The sequence below is a fragment of the Myotis daubentonii genome, chromosome 4 (genome assembly GCF_963259705.1).
Source record: "Myotis daubentonii chromosome 4, mMyoDau2.1, whole genome shotgun sequence".
Lineage (NCBI taxonomy): Eukaryota > Metazoa > Chordata > Mammalia > Chiroptera > Vespertilionidae > Myotis > Myotis daubentonii.
The window spans coordinates 29,138,867-29,158,971 of record NC_081843.1 but is presented as its reverse complement, the minus strand read 5'-3'; the positions used below and the strand labels follow the sequence as shown (position 1 = coordinate 29,158,971).

Sequence of the window (20,105 nt, the reverse complement as noted above, 5' to 3'; positions counted from 1 at the left end):
ATTAGCAGAAAAGCACAAAAAGGGATCCCATTATTATCATTGCATCATTTGAGAAACAATAAGCTACACAAAATTAAACAAAGTTCTTCAGTGAAGGCTGTCTGAGAGTTTTCACTAAACCAATGTACATTCTAAATCTCTAAGAAATAGGAAGCATTTCTACCATTTATTTGATCAAGGAACTTTTTCCTCTAGGAGGCAATGGAAAAGTACTATGAAAAATGACTACAAGATACCGAGATTAACATTTTGTGACCCAAGAACTCTATATTCAACCATATTTTTATTCATGAGCAAAGTTAGCAGAAAGATATTTTCAAATCTGCAAAGGACATGAAAAACACATCTGAGTAACCCCCCAACCCCCGCTATGAAAAATTACCAAAATGAAAATGTTCTCCAGCCAACTGAAAGATGAACTCTTTAGAACGGGGCATGGAATACTGAGGCTCAGAGGCCCAGGATGACTGCCGCTCAACCACTGAGCCACACCGGTGGGGCCTGCGTGCTAATCTTAAACAGGGTGAGTTCCTACGTAAATTGAACCCAGAGTCTGCTAATACATTAGGCAAAATATCCAGAATATAACAGAAAATTACCCATCATATCAAGAACCAAGAAAATCACAACTTGAATGAGAAAAGAAAAAGGATAGCAATACCGAGCTGAATCAGATGTTGGAATTTTCTGACAAGGATTTTAAAGAAGGCATCATAAAAATCATTCATGCCCTAGCTGGTTTTGCTTAGTGGATAGAGCATCGGCCTGCTGACTGAGGAGTTCCAGGTTCAATTCCAGTCAAGGGCACATGCCTGGATTGCGGGCTCGATCCCCAGTGTGGGGCATGCACGAGGCAGCCAATCAATGATTCTTTCTCATCATTGATGTTTCTATCCCTCTCTCTCTCCCTCTCCCTTCCTCTCTGAAATCAATAAAAATAATTTTTAAAAAAATCATTTATAACTTCTCTTAAAACAAATAAAAAATGAGAAAAATCTCAACAGGAAATGCAAGTTATGGAAAACACAAATGGAAATTATAGAACTGAAAAATACAATTGCTGAAATAAAAAACAAGCTGCTGGAAGGGATAGCAGAGTAAAGATGACAGAGGTCAGAATCAGCAATAAAACGATCCAGCACTCATCAGAGCCCCAGGAGAGGAGACATCAGTGGTAGGGAAAGAGTATTTGAAGAAGTGATGACCAAAAATTTCCAAAAACACAAACCTGTAATTCAAAACGTTAATCGTACCTCCAAGTGTATAAACCCAAATACATCCATTTCAAAGTGTATCATAATTAAACTTTAAGTAATTAAAAACTCAGAAAAGCTCTGGAAAGCAGCCATGGAGAAACAATGTGTGACCTATAGTGGATCAACAATTCAAATGAAAACACACTGCTCATCTGAAATCCTGGAGGCCTGAAGGAATTGGCACAACATTTTTCAAATCCTGAAAAAGAAAGAAATATTATCTGTGGTATATAACTGGCAAAATTATCCTCGGGGAAATCAAGACATTCTCGAATGAAGAAGAAAAGAATTTATCACTCTCAGACTTATCCTTAAAGACTGCCTAAAGAAAGTTCTTCAAGCAAAAAGGATATAATAAAAGAATCTTGCCCTAATCAATTTGGCTCAGTGGATAGAGCGTCGGCCTGTGGACTGAAAGGTCCCGGGTTCGATTCCGGCCAAGGGCATGTACTTTGGTTGCGGCACATCCCCAGTAGGAGGTGTGCAAGAGGCAGCTGATCGATGTTTCTAACTCTCTATCCCTCTCTCTTCCTCTCTGTAAAAAATCAATAAAATATATTTAAAAAAAAAGAATCTTGGGGCAGCAAGAAAGAAGAGGGAATGTCAGAAAGAGTAGAAATATGGATACATACATTAGGCTTCCTTTTTCTCATGAGTTTTTAAAAATCATATATAATGACTGAGGCAAAAAACAAACAAACCAAAAACCCACATAATTCCATGTGATACACAAGGCAACGATATTTTAAAAGTGGGAGATAAGAGGACCTAAATGGAAATGCTGTTTTTTACATTCCACTCAAACAGGTAAAAATGTCGATACCAGTAGATTGTTACGTCACCTATGTTATGTCATAATAACCAGTGCAACCACTATGAAAACTATACAAAGAGATACACTCAAAAATACTATACATGAATCAAGATAAGATTCTTAAACATGTTCAAATATCTCACCGGAAAACAAGAATAACAGAGGAATAAGAACCAGAGGAAACAAGCAGAAAACATAAAATGGCAGAATTATACACTTCAGTAATTAACTTAAATGTAAATGGCCCAAGTATGTGAATGAAAAAACAGAGATCAACAGAGGGGATAAAAAACACTACACAATTGTATGCTGTTCACAAGAAACACTTCCAATACAACATAGATAGGATAGGAAAAGGTATACCATGCATATATTAATTTTAAGAAGCAGGAGTGGCTATATTAATATTCAATGAAGTAGACTTAAGAGCTGGAAAATTACTAGAGACAAAGGAGGATATTACATAATAGTAAAGGGATCAAGTCACCAAACAGATCAGTAAGAGGATTTATGATCTTATATGAGAACACACCAAAAAACAGAACCTCAGAACACACATGGCAAAAATGATTAGAACCTAAAGGAGAAATAAATTCACAATTATAGTTGGGGACTTCAGTGCTCCCCACCACTCACTAGCAAATGAAAAACTACTAGAGAGAAAATCAAGTGCATACAGGATCAAAACAGTACAATCAACCAGTAGAATCCAACTGACATATACAGAAAACTCCACCCAATAACAGAGAAATGTACATTTTTTAAAAGTACTAATGGAACATTCACCAAGATAGACTATATCCGAGACTAATAAACCTCAAAAATCTAAATAATTAAAATCAGAATGTGTTCATTGATTGCAATGGAATCAAACTGGACACCAGTAACAGAAAGATATTAGAAAAGTCTCTAAATATGTGAAAATTTAACAATGTAATTCTAAATAACCCATGAATCAAAAGAGACCACTCAAAGTTAATAAAAATATGGAGAAATGAATAAAGTGGAAATATAACATCAATCAATAATATAAGTTCTTACAGGGGAAAAAAAAACTAGAAAAAGAAGAGGAAAAACAGCCAGGCAGGCCAGTGTAGGTCAGTGTTTGAGTGTCAACCTATGAACCAGGATGTCATGGTTTGATTCCCAGTCAGGGCACATGCCTGTATTGCGGGCTCGATCCCCACAGTGGGGCGTGCAGGCAGCAGCTGATCAATGATTCTCTCGCATCATTGATGTTTCTATCTCTTTCTCCCTCTCCCGTCCTCTCTTAAATCCATAAAAATATTTTTTTTTAAAGAGAGAGAAACAAAAACAGGAAAAAAAACCCAAAGCAGATAGAAAGAAAATTAAAATTGGAAGTCAATGAAATTGGTAGAAATTAGAAACAGGAAAATGGTACCAAAAAAAAACCCCAAACCCAAAACAATGAAAGCAGATACTATGAAAATAATGAATAAAATTGCAAGACTCTAGGAAGAGTGACAAAAAATAAAAAGAGAAGACACATCACAAACATCAGGAGTAAAATAGGGACTATCACTATAAATCCTGCAAACATTAAAAGATAGAAGGGAATACTATAAACAACATTACATTAATAAATGCAACAACATAAGAATTGGACCAATTCCTTAAAAACCACAAGCTGTCAAAACCTCAAACAGATGAAATAGATATCTGAACTGTGCTAGAAGCACTAAGAAAATTGAATTCATAATTCAAAAGCTCCTGAGAAAATAAATCTCCAGGCCCCGACAGTTTCAGTGCAGAATTCTACCAAACATTTAAAAAAGAATTAACACCAATTTTACACAACCTCTTCCATAAAATAGAAAGTACTTCCCAAATCACTTTATGAGATCTGATACCAAAATCAGAGAAATGGTACCAAAAAAGAGTCAACTTCAGACTAATTATCTCTGTTGAACTTAGATGTAAGAATCCTAAGTAACTAGCCAGCTGAATCCAATAATATATTAAAAAAAAGTATATACCCTGACCAAGTCAGATTCATTTCAGATATGCAAGGCAAGTTCAACAGTAAAAAAAAATAAACAAAAAAATCAAAAAATCACTATATCGTCCAGTTATATAACATCGAGTTATAAAATAAGTCACGGGAATATAAAGTACAGCATAGGGAATAGAGTTAATCCTCCTATATAATAAAAGGGTAATATGCAAATTGACTGAACAGCAGAACGACCGGTCGCTATGACACGCACTGACCACCTGGGGGCAGACGCTCAATGCAGGAGCTACCCCCGGTGGTCAGTATGCTCCCACAGGGGGAGCACCGCTCAGCCACAAGCCGGGCTGACGGCCAGCAAGTGCAGCGGCAGTGGTGGGAGCCTCTCCTGCCTCTGTGGCAGTGCTAAGGATGTCTGACTGACGGCTTAGGCCCGCTCCACAAGGGCTACTAGACTGCTGAAGGGTGCAGGCCAGGCTGAGGGGTCTCCCCTCCCCCAGTGCACGAATGTCATGCACCGGGCCTCTAGTGTCATAATAACTATGCACAGTGACAAACGGTTCCTAGACTTAATGTGGTGATGGCTTTGTAAGGTATGTAAATGTTGAATCACTATGTTGTACACCCTCAAACTAATATAATATTGTATGTCAAAAGTAATTAAAAGTAAGTTTTAAAGTGATCAACACATTTTTAAACAAGTTTGAGAAGCTCTGTGCTAAGAAACCTTTATGATATTCAAATTAGTATATACTCTTTAACAATAAAGATGATCACTTTTTAGTAAACATTAGATATAATCTTTAGCGGTAAAAACAATGTGGCTTTTGTTGAGACCAAAGGAAACCATTAAATAATAAAAATCGTTTAATCATATCAGTTGACACAGATCATTCATGATTAAAAAAAAAACTTTCAACAAGAATAAAGAGAGATTTAACTGAACTTTGTAAAGAGTAACTAGAAAAATCCTACAGCAAACATCATACTTAATGTGAGACACTGAATGCTTTCACCAGGAGGTTGGGAATAAGCCAAGAATCTTTACTCTCATCACTGCTATTCAACATATTACTGAGGTGATAGCCAGCTTAATAAGGTAAGAAACTAAACGACATGCAGTTTAGAAGGAAAGAAATCAAACAGTATGTAGTTGCAGATCACATCATAATCCCAAGAAACAAGCTCACATTTCTTTTCACTACCCATGAACATGTTACATTTGTTCCAGAGGAGATGGAATCCCTAGGTGTACACTTGTCAGAACAAGTGCAAAATCTGTATGTTGAAAAGCTACACATTTGTGGATGAAAGAAATCAAAGAGACTGAAATAAACAGAGAGACATACCGTGGTCATGGATTGGCAGACTCGATATAAAGGCCTCAATTCTCCCCAAATTCATCTATACGTTTAGTGTAATTCTTATCAAAATTCTAGCAAAGTTTTGGTACTCATATAAGCTTATTCTAGAATTTATATGGAAAAACACAGAGCCTAAAATAGCTAAAACAATCTTGATACGAAAGAATAAAGTTGGAGGAATCGTTTACTTGATATGAAGGCTTACTATATAGTTACAGTAATCAAAACAGTGTGCTCTTGGCAGAGGGATCGACAGACACACAGACCAATGGAGCAAACAGGGGCCTGGAGATTAACCCACAGAACTATGCTCAACTGACAAAGTTGTCAAAGCAACTCACTGGACAAAGGACAGCCTTTTCAACAAACAGTGCTGAAGCAAGTAGACATTGAAAGGCAAAAAATAAACTGTGACTTAAACCATATACCTCCTACAAAAGTTTACTCAATATGAGACATATACTTAAATGTAAAAGTGTAAAACCTTTTTGGAAAAAAAAACCACAGGAGAAAATCTTTGTGATTTGGTGCCAGGCAAATAGTTCTTAGACTTCACACGGAAAGCATGGTCTGTGGTGGGGAAATTGATAAAGTGGACCTCATCAAAATGAAAAACTTTGGCTCTGCCAAAGCCTATATAAAGAGGATGAAAAGATGAAGTATGTATGGGAGGAGGCATTTGCAAACAACATATCTAACAAAGGGATAGTATCTAGAATGTATAAAGAATTATCAAATCGCAACAGTCACACAAAACAAGACAAAAACAATTATCCAATTAGAATATGAGCAAAAGACATGAACAGACAGGAACAGAAGAAGGTAGAGATGGTAACTAAGCCCTGGAAAAGATTGGCCATCAGGGGAATGCAAATTAAACAATGAAACATCACTGCACACCTATCAGCATGGCTGGGATAAAAAGAATGACGACACCAAAGTTGGAGAGGATATGGAAGAACTGGATCATTCACACATTGCTGGTAAAAATGTGAAATATTACTGCCTTTCTGGAAAACCAGTGGGCAGTTTCTTATAACATAAAAAAAGACCTGCACACAATTGTTAATAGCAGCTTTATTCAGAACAGCCAAACATTTGAAACAGCCCATACTCACAGGCGAATGGTTAAATAAACTGTGGCACATCTATGCCATGATATATTATTACTCATATACAACTTGAACAGAGCAAACTATTGATATGCAGCACCTTGAATGAATGAATGAATGAATCTCATGGATATTATGCTGAGTGGGGGAAAAAGTCAATCCCCAAAGGTTACATACTGTGGGATTCCATTTATATAACATTTTTGAAATGACAAAGTTTTAAAAATGGAAAACAGATTAGTGGTTGGCAGCAGTTAGGGGCGGGGTGAAGGTGTGAGGTGTGATGGAAATGTTCACCACCTTGATGGTGGTAGTGGAGATGCAAACTTATACATACAATAAAATTGTAAGGCAGGACACATGCACACACACAAATGTGAGTACAGTAAAACTGGGGAAATGCAAAGAATATTGGTGGATTTATCAATGTCAAAATCCAATTTATATATTATATTATGGCTTTTGCATGTGTTACCCTTGGAGGAAATTGGGTGGAGTGTATATGGGCTTTTTCTGAATTGTTTCTTAAAACTGCATGTGAATCTTACAACCATTTTGATAAACCTTAAAAAAAACAACAACAGTATATATAATGCCAGATTGAATTAACAGAAATTGGGAAGTGAAAGAAGAGAATAAATAAATAAATAAATAAATAAATAAATAAATAAATAAATAAATAAAAATCAAGTTTCCTTTCAGGAAAAGTCAGAATTCATTTATTCTTTGACTTTAATAATTCAGACAAATATAATTCTAAAAGTAAAAGTAAAAAATCAGTAAAAGGATTAGAGAAGAAGAGCTATATTTGTATTTAATTTAGAAGATAAAACATACAAAACAATCAGTATAGCAAAAGACAGAAAACAAAGGACAAAGCTTAAAACCAGAAAAAAATATATAGAACTATTGAACTGTGAACAAATACCAGTTACAAAAGGATTTCCGATATACTAAATCACACTATTAAAAGACAAATTCTGTCAGACTGGCTTATAAAACAAATCTGACACTATGATTTGTAGAAAGAGAGGGGCATTTACAAAAGTAGACATTTTTAAAGGAGAAGGATGGGTAAGAATATACCCAGTAAAGTCAATAAAAAGATGAGATATGGTTAGTATTAATAACCGAAAAAGAGCATTCAAGGCAAAAATAGTGGGTTGGCCAATAAGGCTACTTGTAGGTATAAATGGTAATGATGGAAATACATAATGAAAATACCACAATTTTATTTAGTGAACAGCTCTACCTCCAAAATAAAGCCTGTACCTGCCCCTTTTTGTTACCTCAGCTGCTTCCACACTAGTGTTAGAAAGACATCAGCTGTCCCCCTAACTCTTGAAATAGCTCCCCAAACCCCCATTTCCACTCTTGCTCCCTACACTCCTTCCACACAGTGGCAGTGGTGTCGTCTGCATGTAAATCACATGCCACTCCATCACCTAAAACACTCCGATGAGTACTGCTACTACAACAGTCATCTAAACTCTTTGTCTTGATGGGACCTGAGTGCTCATCCCTAACTGTCAATTCACTCTTTCTTCATAGCCACAACACCCTCAGTTTTAAAATCTGGGAACATGGCTGTCCATGTTAGTCTTTATTCTGGACAGCCAGTGACGTCAGCTCTTGAGGTCCAGGTAGCACAGTGCCTGGAGCTAATGATCCACTTTATTTTTTTCTTAATATATTTTTACTAGTGACCCGGTGCACAGATTCGTGCACAGTGAAAGGAAATTAATTAGAAGGTGGCCAGTGGGGCGGGGCTGGGAGAGAAGGGCCAGACATGTCCTGGAGCCAACCTCCTGGGGTCCCTCCCCCAGTGTCTGCAGATTGAGTGGGGTCCCTCCAGCAGGTGGGGTCCCTCGGCCTGGCCTGCGGGGATCAGGCCGAAACCGGTTCTCCGACATCCCCCGAAGGGTCCCGGAGTGCGAGAGGGCACTCTGCAAAGTTGCTGTTGTACAGGGTGTGGAACACAAACACAAGTGTTCAGATCCAGGGCCAATAGTGCCCCAGCAACAATATAACCCACAGCTGAAGGTGGAATCACGGGGCCTCGCTCGAGGAATCAGGCTCCCGTCCCTCTGGTTTCCGGGTGCGTCACCTGAGAACTGCTGCTACCAAGTCACTGCAGCTTGGCAGCTCCTGCGTTGAGCGTCTGCCCCCTGGTGGTCAGTGCGCATCATAGCGACTGGTCAGTCAGTAGGAGGGACACTTCGCATATTAGCTTTTTATGTCTATAGATTGATTTCAGAGAGAGGAATAGAGAGGGAGAGATAGAAACATCAATGATGAGAGAGTCATTGATCGGCTGCCTCCTGCACACTCCATACTGGGGATTGATCCCACAACTGGGTCATGTGCCCTGACCAGGAATTGAACTCTGGCCTCCTGGTTCATAGGTCAATGCTCAAGCACTGAGCCACACCAGCCGTGCACAGTATGGTACACTTTAAATTTGCTAGGAGGATAGATCTTATGTTAAGTTCTCTTATTACACATACAAAATAATAACAACAGTAATAGAAATAATAATAATACAGAGAGGAAAGGACACTTTGGGAGATGGATATGTGTATAGACTTAATGGTGGTGATGGTTTCACGAGTGTATACTTATTTCTGAACTCATGGAGCTATACACATTAAATATGTACAGCTTTTTACATGTCAATCATAACTCAATAAAATGTGTTTTCTGACCCCTTCAGAAGCCTGCCTTTGGGTGCTGCGTGCTGTGGGTTTCAGAGGATGTGTCTGTCTGACCCCAGGATGTCCCTACAGCTTTTGTGCCTCCCTTGCTCCTTTCTCTGCTCCCCTAAACTTTAATCAGTCCAACCATCTTTCCTCTTCCTCCTGTCCTCTTTCTTTAAGTTAGTTTGGATGAAAACTCTGTGCTTTCCGGAGAGTCTAGAGCAGTGGTTCTCAACCTTCCTAATGCCGCGACCCTTTAATATAGTTCCTCATGTTGTGGTGACCCCCAATTTCATTGTTACAAATTGAACATAATTAAAGCATAGTGATTAATCACAAAACAATATGTAATTATATATGTTTTCCAATGGTCTTAGGCGACCCCTGTGAAAGGGTCGTTAGACCCCCAAAGGGGTCGCAACCCACAGGTTGAGAACCGCTGATCTAGAGCGTGCACATTGTATGTAGAATGTGGGTTAGACCCCTGCGTTTAAGTAACTGAAGAAAGAAAATAACTTCACATAACACTTGGATATACGGATTCGATTGGATATACGGATTAAGCCACTGGTGCCAGGCTTCCCTCATAATGGAACCAGTGACATTTTCCTCTTCTTGGCTGAGGTCGCCTGTCAGTACATACTCACCCCAGACACAGGAAGCAGTCATGAAATTATTTACAAGGGGTTTTTAAAATTACTCTAAATGTATTTGTTCCTGATTATAAAAATCAATTCAGATGTTCTCCTAACGTGTGAGTTCTCAGCACACTAATTGGACATAAGGTGACTGACACGTGGGGCACTGCAGCCAGCGTGGTGCGCCGCAGCTTCCACAGCAGCTCTGGGTGGGCAGCTGTCACTCAGAAGCCTCCAGAGTCTCTTGCCTCCTGGTGGCTGGGGCTGCAGTTTTGATTGTATCCTCTTCTATTCTCAGATCAACTTTGTGCTTGGTTGACCACAACAATGAGCATATGTATGAGAAACTCTAATCACCTTTTTTTTGCCACTGAAAACAGCTGCTTTCAAATGTGATTTTGTTAATTTGAGATGTTGTTAATTTCACTGAATAGCAACACAGTAGATCATCTGGCCCCATTGTAGAAATTCCAGAAAAATAAAAAAAGAAGGATTAAGAAAAAATTACATTCACCTTTATGCCAACCAATAGTAATTAGTATTGTCAGCATTATTACATTTTCTCCAGTTTTTGTCTCTCTGTGAATATAAATGGAAATAGAATAGATATAGAACAGCAATGTAATTATGCTGGAAAGTCAATCTCTACAGACTGCAAAGGGGAAATGGTACTTCGAATGATTGTACAATATTCCATCTTTGTAACTGTATTTTCTATCTCTCTGACTAATTCCAAATCATAAAGTCCTGAACGTAGAATTATTTTTAATTATCGAGTTGAAACATTTGAAAAGTTGGGGCAAAGTATCTCCAGGTAGCTTTCCAAAAAGTTTGACAATGTACATTTCTACCAGTTTGCACAGTTTATCTCACTCTCGACAGCGCTGAGTATTATCGTGTCTTATTCTTTTCTAATCTGATAGCAGGAAAATGTTATCCAATTACTACTTTCATTGACATTTCTTAGCTTTCCAGTGAGGTTCAACGGCTCTAACATGTTTACGGAAAGATGCATTAATCGCATGCTGTTCCTTATCCCATTTCTCTGTTGTCATGTTAAGAGGTTTCCATGTTGCTTCAGAAATGCTCCTCACATATGCTTCAGTCTATCAATGGCCATATTTTTCCTGTTGGTTAGCTTTGAAACAGTCTTTTAATTTATTTGTTTAATAGTTTTTATTTATTTAGCATATTATAAATATAATTTATAAAAATTATATAAAAAGCAAATTATAAGGAATGCTTCCTTTACTTTAATGCTTGGAGAGACATTTTCAAATTAGAAAATTACTTATTGACATGTAATTTCTGCCCTTTTAGAAACAGTTAAAATTCATACAGGCACTTCTCCTCGCTTTATTGTGCTTTGCTTTATTGCATGTCACAGGCTTTGTAGGGTTTGTTTTTTTTTTAATCCTTATGCGAGGATATCTTTTTGTTGATTTTAGAGAGAGAGGAAGGGACCCTCTTGTATGCTCCCTGGCCAGGGATTGAAACCACAACCTAGCTATGTGCCCTAATCGGGAATGAACCTGCAACATGTCGGTGCAGTGGACGATGCTCCAACCAACCGAGCCACACTGGCCAGGACAGATGTTGAGCTTTTTACAAACTGAACTCAAGACTCTCCACCAGCAACAAAATTACAGCTGCCTTTATTGTGATGCTCACTTTAGCTTTACTACGGTGGTCTGGAATGGAACCTGCAATATCCCGAAGGTACGCCTATAGTGTTATAGAAACTAGAGACTAACTGCACTCATAAATATGGGTAAAATTGTAAAAAAGAAACAAATTACCAAGGTCGGAGTCAGAGCAGTCAGCCTGCCTGGATGCCCACCTCCCATGACAGGTCACTGGAACCTCAGTGGCTCAGTGGCTCTCACACCTGGGCACAAATGGGCCATCTGGAGGGCTCAGGGGAACCCACACTGCTGGGACCACCTCTGGAGTTTCCCATTCAGTGTTTCGGGGTGGGCTGGCATTTGTATTTCTAACAAGTCCCGGGTGATGCTGCTGCTGGTTCAGGAACCACACGTGGAGACCCGCTGCCGACACTAATGCTTCCCACCCTCCATATTTCAAATGCAGTAAAGGCTCTGTGGATTCAAGCACTGGCTGTCAGTCAAACAGGCCTCGTGATGGGCATCTCTGCTAACAGCTGTTTAGGTTCCACTGGATGATTAAGAACTGAGGAGCAGCAGCTCTGGATCGAAAACTCTGATAGAGTGGCACGTTGGCAAAATATTGAGGGGAGAACAATCCGGTTGGTGCCAGATCTGCTGTGAGGAGAGACTGCCTCCTGGAATGTGAGTTATCCTTAGAAAAATTAAAGGTGGTATTTTCTATGTCTTGGTCCCAAGCAACAAATAAATGCCTCAAAGAGATAAACATGATTCCTTTGGTCCTTTTTTAAAAATTTGCTTTCCCTGCAAGTTTTATCAACAGCCAACCTCATCGAACAGGTAATCTCCGGTTTTACAGATGAAAAAATTATAGATATTTCATAGATACCTGCCTAGCTGGGAACTGCATTTTTCTTTTTCTGATTATAGAAGTAATGCATGCCCCCTGTCAAGATTTTGGGAAATACAGAGAGATATGATCACTCAACATCCTACCACACATGAAAAATCACTGCTGATGTTCTGATATAGTTCTCTCCGGTCCTTTTATGCAAAACAGATATGGATTACACTGTAGCTTTGTGTAGTGTTTCTCTCATACATCATGAACATGGAACATCAAGTGCTCTCAACTGACCAGGAGACAAGAATTTTAAGTCCAGCTCCTCGCCCATCTCAGCCATGGCCTGGGGACCAGCACCTGCATGTCCCTATGGGACAGAAATCAAAAGTCGAGAACCATAGCAGAAATGGAAAGCCAGGGAAGGCATGAGACCACAGCAAGAATGCTGGGTGGAGGGACAGAGGGCAAGCCTGGGAGGGCAATACCTGCTGTGTATTATCCCACCAGAGGGGAGGAGTGGGCAGCTGGAAAGGATCCTGTGCCAGTCTGCTGTTGGAGAAGTCAGTGTGACAAGCAAGCTCTGGTCTGGACCAAACCTGGGGGTGGGTGTCCCACACACTTTTATGTTGAAGTAACTTACAGTGTTTTGGACGTTGCACACAGCTGCGGGGTAAACCAGCTATGGTAACAACCAGCTTCCATGTGGCCAGCCGAGAGGCCCAGGACATTTAGGCAACACTCTCCAGCGCACACACAAAGACCAAGGAGCCAGCATGAGCCCCTTGTTTCCTGACCTCCAGTCCCGGACGCAGTCCCATACACCCAGCGCCATCCAGTCAGCAGGTCCATTTGTGTAATTATTAATGTGTTTTATTTCTTAAAAGAAAACCTCTAAAGCAGCGAAGTTTTACCAGTAATGAATGATGTTTGACTGGATAAGATAAAAATGTGAGCGAAGGAGCCCAGTGCTAGAGCACCCATTCGATGATTTCCAGAGTCACTGTGGCCCTGGCGGTTTTACTCACTCCTTCCAGCACCCACAGAAAGACACAGCGATAGCTCAGCTCCCCTCGCTAAGTGTGGACTCTTTTCTCTTCCTTGAGAGGGAGAAGAGGTTAACAGAGTGTCGGCTGGACCCTGGATTGGCAGAGCTGTCTGATTTCCCACGATCCTTCTCACCCTTGTCATTCTCCTACTCATCGTGTGCTGTCGACACACTGGGTGCAGAACGGTGTTGTGGGGGTGAAGGTTAAAGAGGAGACCCTGTAAGGGCTGTTGTGGTGACTCGCGTGAACCTTGCGATGCCGCAGAAGAGCTCTCCTCTGCCACTTGGGGCATCTACTGTACTAAAGACTCTCATTGTTGGGTACAAGTGGACTCACGGTGTACAGTGAGAATGAATGGTGGAGCAACAGTGACTCTGAGGACCCCACTTCTCAGCAGTGACAATCAACCTGGAGCACTGAGCATGAAAGCCACTCCCCCATCCTGAGTCCCAGCTCCTTTTACTCCCCCCTCCCATTCCCTCCTCTCCACCATCAACAGATATCAAGTCCTAAGGCTGACTCCCAACACAATTTCACATTCCCTCCCCAATACATCCAATACATCACTGCAATTACAGAAAAGAGACAGAAAGGTGACGAATGAAGAATAAAATACACTATGTCTTCTGTGCATTATCCCACCAGATGGGGAGGAATAGGCAGCTGGAAAGAATGCGGAGCAGGTCTGCTATTGGAGAAGCCAGTGTGACAATCAGGCTCTGGTCTGGACCAAATGTGGGGATGGGTGTCCCACACACTTTAATGTTAGGGTGACTTACAGTGTCTTGGACATTGCACACAGCTGCGGGGTAAACCAGCTATGCTAACAACCAGCTTGCAGGTGGCCAGTGGAGGCTCAGGACATTTAGATTCCAAACTGGTTGCCCAGAGATCTGTGAGACTCACACGCCAAGGGCTGCACACCCTGGGAGGATGAAGAGAGACTCTGAGGCATGGCCCTCAGACTAACTTCCTTAGGGACGAGGCTGCTTTAGTAGCCAATTATATTTAATTTCCTGCAAAGAGCCAGGGGCTCATGCTTTTGGGACTAGCACCAACTGACAAATAGCTGCTTTTGCAGAATCCTATTTTATTTTTCCCTTGGCACTGTAGGCTAGAAATCCAACAAGGAGGGAGCACTGGAAACAGACTGGATTAGCAAAATGAGCCCAGTGCCTGGTAGGATCACTTCTCAGAATACGGAAAACAGCCCTGGTCACAGGTCTCTTCTAAAGTATGGAGAAACCAAAGTCTGGGGGAAATGGAAGGCTGTGGCAGCAATGTTGGATCAGAAGCTAAAGCCCAGTTACAGAGTCCTCACCCTGTGGTAGCCAGCCTCCAGCAGGGCCCCAATGATCCTTGCCTCAGGGTTTGTCCTCTCCCACCCTGACTGGGGATGACCTGTGTAACCAAAAGAATTTTGCAGAAATCATGGAGTTTGACTTTTAAGGCTAGGTCATACAAAGACATCATAGCTTCTGCCTTGTCCTCTCTTGGATCACTTGTCTTGTGGGAAGCCAGCTGCCATGTCACAAGGACACTCAAGCAGCACTGAGGAGGCGTCCTTGTGGCAAGGGCTTGAATTCTCCTGCCAATAGCCAGCATCACCATGCCATTAACATGACGGAGCCTAAAGCACATCCTCCAGCCCAGTCAAACCTTCAGATGATCACAGCCCCGGCCAGCATCTTGATTGCCACCTCAGGAGAGACCCTGAGCCAGAACCACCCAGGTGAGCTGCTTTCAAATTCCTGACCCACGCAAACCATGTGAGATAGTATTTAGTGTCGTTTTACGTCACTAGCTTTTGGTGTAATGTATTATGCAGCAAATGCATCATTAATGCACCCTGCCAGGTGTACCATTAAGTCTATTAATGCAGGAAACTGACTTTGTCCCTGGCGGGAAGCCTTGTCAGCGTGTCTCAAATGGATGGCCTTCTTCTTTCAGAATATTGGTATCTCCTGAGATAAATGGGTATCCAGTGCAACAACCTGCCTTTCTGCTTCTCTTCGTCCATACCTTCCTCAACCATTGTGCCAAGCAAACACAGACATGTACATATGCATATACACACATGCACACACACGACTTTCTTTTTAACCTGAAAAATCACCAAATCACTCAAGCGCCAAAAAATATGAACTTTTTTCCAGGAAGAACCAGATGCTTTGGATGTTTTAAGTACTATTTCTCACTCCGTCTCTGAATGGACAGATGGCGGGGGCGGGGAGAACACAGCTGACTACTGAGAATTGATTGATGGGTCTGTTCTCCTTTGCTAGTCATATAATTCTGAGCTGAGTGAGCAAGAGCAGGGGAGGAAAGCCACAGCCACAAATCCGTGCATTCCCAAATTTGTTTAAATATTTCAGAATGGGATTTCTCCTTTTCTCTCATTTCCCCATCCCATTTACCACCACAGGTGAGGAGAGTCTTTGATGAGATAAAAGCACAGAGGCTTTGTGAACATGATAAATAGCCCATCCAAATTATGGTAGAGACCATCAAGCTATTGTAAGAGAAACATTTCCTCACTGTACAGAAGTTCTGCTATGAAGAACCCGAAAGATGTGAGGCTCTGAGTATCTGCAGGTCCTTCCCCTCCAGGTTGGGGGCCAAGAAGAAGGCTTAGAGCTGGGAAAGCCTGGCAGCATTCTCCTTGGCTAGCGTGGGCCCTGAAGGCAGAGGCAAAAGGTAGAAAACAGGGGAATAGAGAAGAGCAGAGAAGAAGGGGCACCAGGGAGAAAACTCCCGATAGTCACCCAGAGTGGACCTGCATGGGTTGAAAGATGGCCAGGTGGGAATCTATTGCTCAGCCTCCTGTGTGCTTCTTTTTATTTCTGTCAGAGAACTCTACCTGTCTGTCCTTCCAAGTATGGAGTCATATCTGAAGGGTTACGTGGGAAATATTCTCATCACGAGGTGAGTAGGGTCATGGAGGTCCTTCTCTAGAAAGAGTCATGGCTGATCATGACCACAGTCTGGGGAGACAGTGTTCTCCCGGCACGTCTGAGCAGAGTGGATATCAGAGGCCCCATGTCACTGTCCCTGGCCCTGGATTCTCCAGGAACTGATCCTGTGTGTCTGCTCATTTTCATCCCTGCATCTCCCCCTGCTGAGCTCTGCCACCAGCTCTGGTGAATCCCAGGTTTCCAGCCCTGGTCTCCTGCCTGTGATCCATCCCTGATTTCAGCTGTGCATAGACTTTCCTCCTCTTGGTTATCTGAGCCTCACCTTACACTCAACATGTCCAATTTAGAATTTCACAAAGACTCCTTTTCTCCATGATCTTATTTCTGGCAATAAAAGCCAGCTGGGAACTTGGAGTTGTCTCAGATCTTCTTTCCTCAGGCCCTAAATCCATCCTTCCAGTGGTCCTGAGGTCTTTCCCTTTAAACTGTACCTTCGTTATGCTCAATGATGGACTGTGCTCAGAGCCTCCACCCTTTGCAAACTCTCATCCTGACAGGCCTGAAATGTTCTTTCTTTCTTTCTTTGTTCCCTTCATCCCCCTCATATTTCAAAGTTTGAAACAATTGGTCCCATTTCCTTGAACTTCTATTCCTCCTATTCAAAGGCAATTGTTAATGAGGGCCTGCTGTGTGCAATGTGCCAAGTGCCAGTCGGGCAACAACAGTGACGTTCCGGGCTTCCAGGAGATTACAGTCTAGTAATCATAACACCAATTAATAACGTTTGTTTTTCTCTTTCTTTTTTAAAAAATATGTTTTCATTGATTTTTAGAGAGATATGAAGAGTGAAATATCGATGAGAAAGAAACATCGACTCACTGGCCTCCTGCATGGCCCCCACTGAGGATGGTGCCCACAACCCAGGCAAGTGCCCAGACTGGGACTCAAACCAACGACCTCTCGGGCATTGGGTCGACACTTAACTACTGAGCCACACCAGCTGGGCTATTTCCTCTTTCTTAACTGTGCTTCCCTAACCAAATTCTTAAATAGCCAGGACTGTGTCTTAAACAACTTTTTGTAAAATCCACAGTGACTGTTAGATTACATGGCACACGACATGTTCTTACTACTTGTTGGTTATATGCAAGACAGGTAATAGAATCAGATAAAAAAAAATACATGTCAACTACAATCCTTATCTAGGTTACAGAAATATCTTTGGTATGAAGGAAAAAAACCCGTCAAAAAATTAAAGAAACCAGGCTGTGTTTGAATGGTGTTTTACATGTCTAATCAATAAATCAATTTAACTTGTCAAATTATTTTTAATATAATCATTGATAGTCCATTCCCCAAATACCATAATCTTGAAATAATAATCACATTATAAAATTAATGATTCAAAGCACATTAGTAATTCAAAGGAAGATATCTGAAATTCCTAAGAGATTTTACAAGACAGAAATAGGATCAAATTGAGAAGCACTGAACACAACTCTTCGGTAAAATCATTCTATTCTATTAAGGACAAGAGTATTGATAGGGTCCCAACACACAAGAGAACCATGACATCCTCTCAGCAAGGGTCTCCTGGACCAGGGACAGAACTGGGCTCAGATAATACTGATATGTCCTTTTTAAATGCCCCAGTAAAAAGACTTTTGTGAATCAGAAGTAGAGAAATCTCATTTCTCCAAAATGTAAAACTCTTTTTGATATAAGAAAAAAATGGGTAGATATTTCACTCCTCCCAGCCTTAAATGAGCATAGTTTTGATTCTTTGTTCAGAGAACCTAGTATGTACCTCAGTTTAGACTACAAGGATTGCATGTCAGTCCAGCCTGGTAGAGATCTTCGTGTGCTAAACAGCTCAAGAACACAGAGTCATACATTTGTCTCAGATACATGTTTACTGTGAAAGTAAATCTTTAAGAAAATTCTTACTCACCTGCCAGAATATGCTATCTATTGTGTTTCCAAGAAAACCATCACGGCCTTCTGAAGACACCAGTTTCGGGCCAAGAATTGTCATGAATTCATCAAAATCCACCTGGCCATCCCCTGGAAGAAGAAGATATAAATATAAATGGAAAAGTAGTTGAAATTGACTTACTATGCCCCATGAAATAAACATCTTCATATTTTCCTCCTTAGCATGACCTCAATAAATAACTAGTGGCATTACTGCAAGTTGTGCAACATTCTTCAAATACCAAAAGAAACACAAGAAATTATTGGTTATTATTAGTACATCCAATACCACATATCCCTAATTACTTGTCAGTATTTCTATCTAAATGCTCAACCAGCACCTCAAATTGCCCAACTATACATGAGAAAAACTGCAGCTTCATTCATATCTCTTCCTTCATCTTTGTCATTCACAAATACATTTAGTCATCACGTTTTATTGAATTCACCTCTTAGATACCTGCAGCTGTTTTATTTTTCTTGTTAATCCAATTGCATATCCCTTTCCAAAGACTATGGTGGGAAAGTGATTCCAAGGATTAAAATTCCTAGTTATAATTATAATGTTATTAGAATTGCTTTCTGACCTCACACTCTCAACTCCTCACTTTCCTCCAAACAATTCCAAGTTTACTTCCCTTAAACGCATCTGATCATGCTTTATAAATCAATTCATCTCTGAAAATAAGGAAACCACCTCAGGGTAGCATTCAAGTCCCATTACCCCTTCTGTCACCTTTTTCTCCCCACCTCTGCATAAAATGCCCTGCTCTTGCAGAGCTTCAGGCCTCCGTACATCTGGGATGCTTTCCCCCACTGGTTTACCTGATGAACACCATAAGTCAGTGGTTCTCAACCTTCCTAATGCCGCAACCCTTTATTACAGTTCCTCATGTTGTGGTGACCCCCAACCAAAAAATTATTTTCGTTGCTACTTCATAACTAATTTTGCTACTGTTATGAATCATAATGTAAATATCTGATATGCAGGGTGTATTTTCATTACAAATTGAACATAATTAAAGCATTGTGATTAATCACAAAAACAATATGTAATTATATATGTGTTTTCCAATGGTCTTAGGCGACCCCTGTGAAAGGGTCATTCAACTCCAAAGGGGTCTCGACCCACAGGTTGACGACCCACAGGTTGAGAACCACTGCCATAAGTGCTCTAAGATTGAGCTTAAATATCATAATTTCTTTTCATTTTCTTCCTGACCCTTCCTCATCTCACTTGACAGAGTTGGCCCAACTTTTTTCCGTCTCTCCTACTAACTTAATGTGCATCCTTTACAGAACTTATCACCTGTATCTCAGTCACTGATTTGCATGCCTATCTCCCACCTGGACTGTGAGCCCTGCAAGGTCAGGGACCTATGCTGAAACTTCTTTGTACATTCAACACCGTGGTGGGCCCTCAGTATGTGCTTATGGAATGAACAGATGCTGTCTCTTGCTTGATTTTCTGTTGCTCAGTCCAGCATCCATTGGATCTTTCAAGCCTGAGTTGCTACTGACCAAAAGGTAAACTTGAGCCAAGGCAGACAAAAGCTGACCTTCAAGGTCTTGCCCAAGCCTCAATGACCCATCAGTGTGGCATTCCTAATGAGTCACTGAGGCTTGGACAATACCTTGAAAGTACTGTCCAAGAGAGAGTCTCCACCAAGAGCTTACCACATCTTGGCTCCCAACCATGAAGACGGTGTCTGCACACAAATTTGCCAAAGCGCAGACATTGATCCACCCCCAGAATGCAATTGCCTTTAAAAATATATTTTATTGATTTTTTACAGAGAGGAAGGGAGAGGGATAGAGAGTTAGAAACATCGATGAGAGAGAAACATCG

The 20,105-nt window shown here is 40.9% G+C and overlaps 1 protein-coding gene across 3 annotated transcripts in view; it reads right to left on the bottom strand.

The window, feature by feature from the left end:
- CALN1 (calneuron 1) overlaps window positions 1–20,105 on the bottom strand; it is a 414,925-nt gene that overhangs the window by 116,584 nt on the left and 278,236 nt on the right. For all 3 annotated transcript variants that reach the window (XM_059693382.1, XM_059693384.1, XM_059693383.1), the window contains one exon: window positions 18,234–18,346. In XM_059693382.1, coding sequence (XP_059549365.1) covers window positions 18,234–18,346 — 113 coding nt within the window. The remainder of the gene's footprint in view (window positions 1–18,233; window positions 18,347–20,105) is intronic.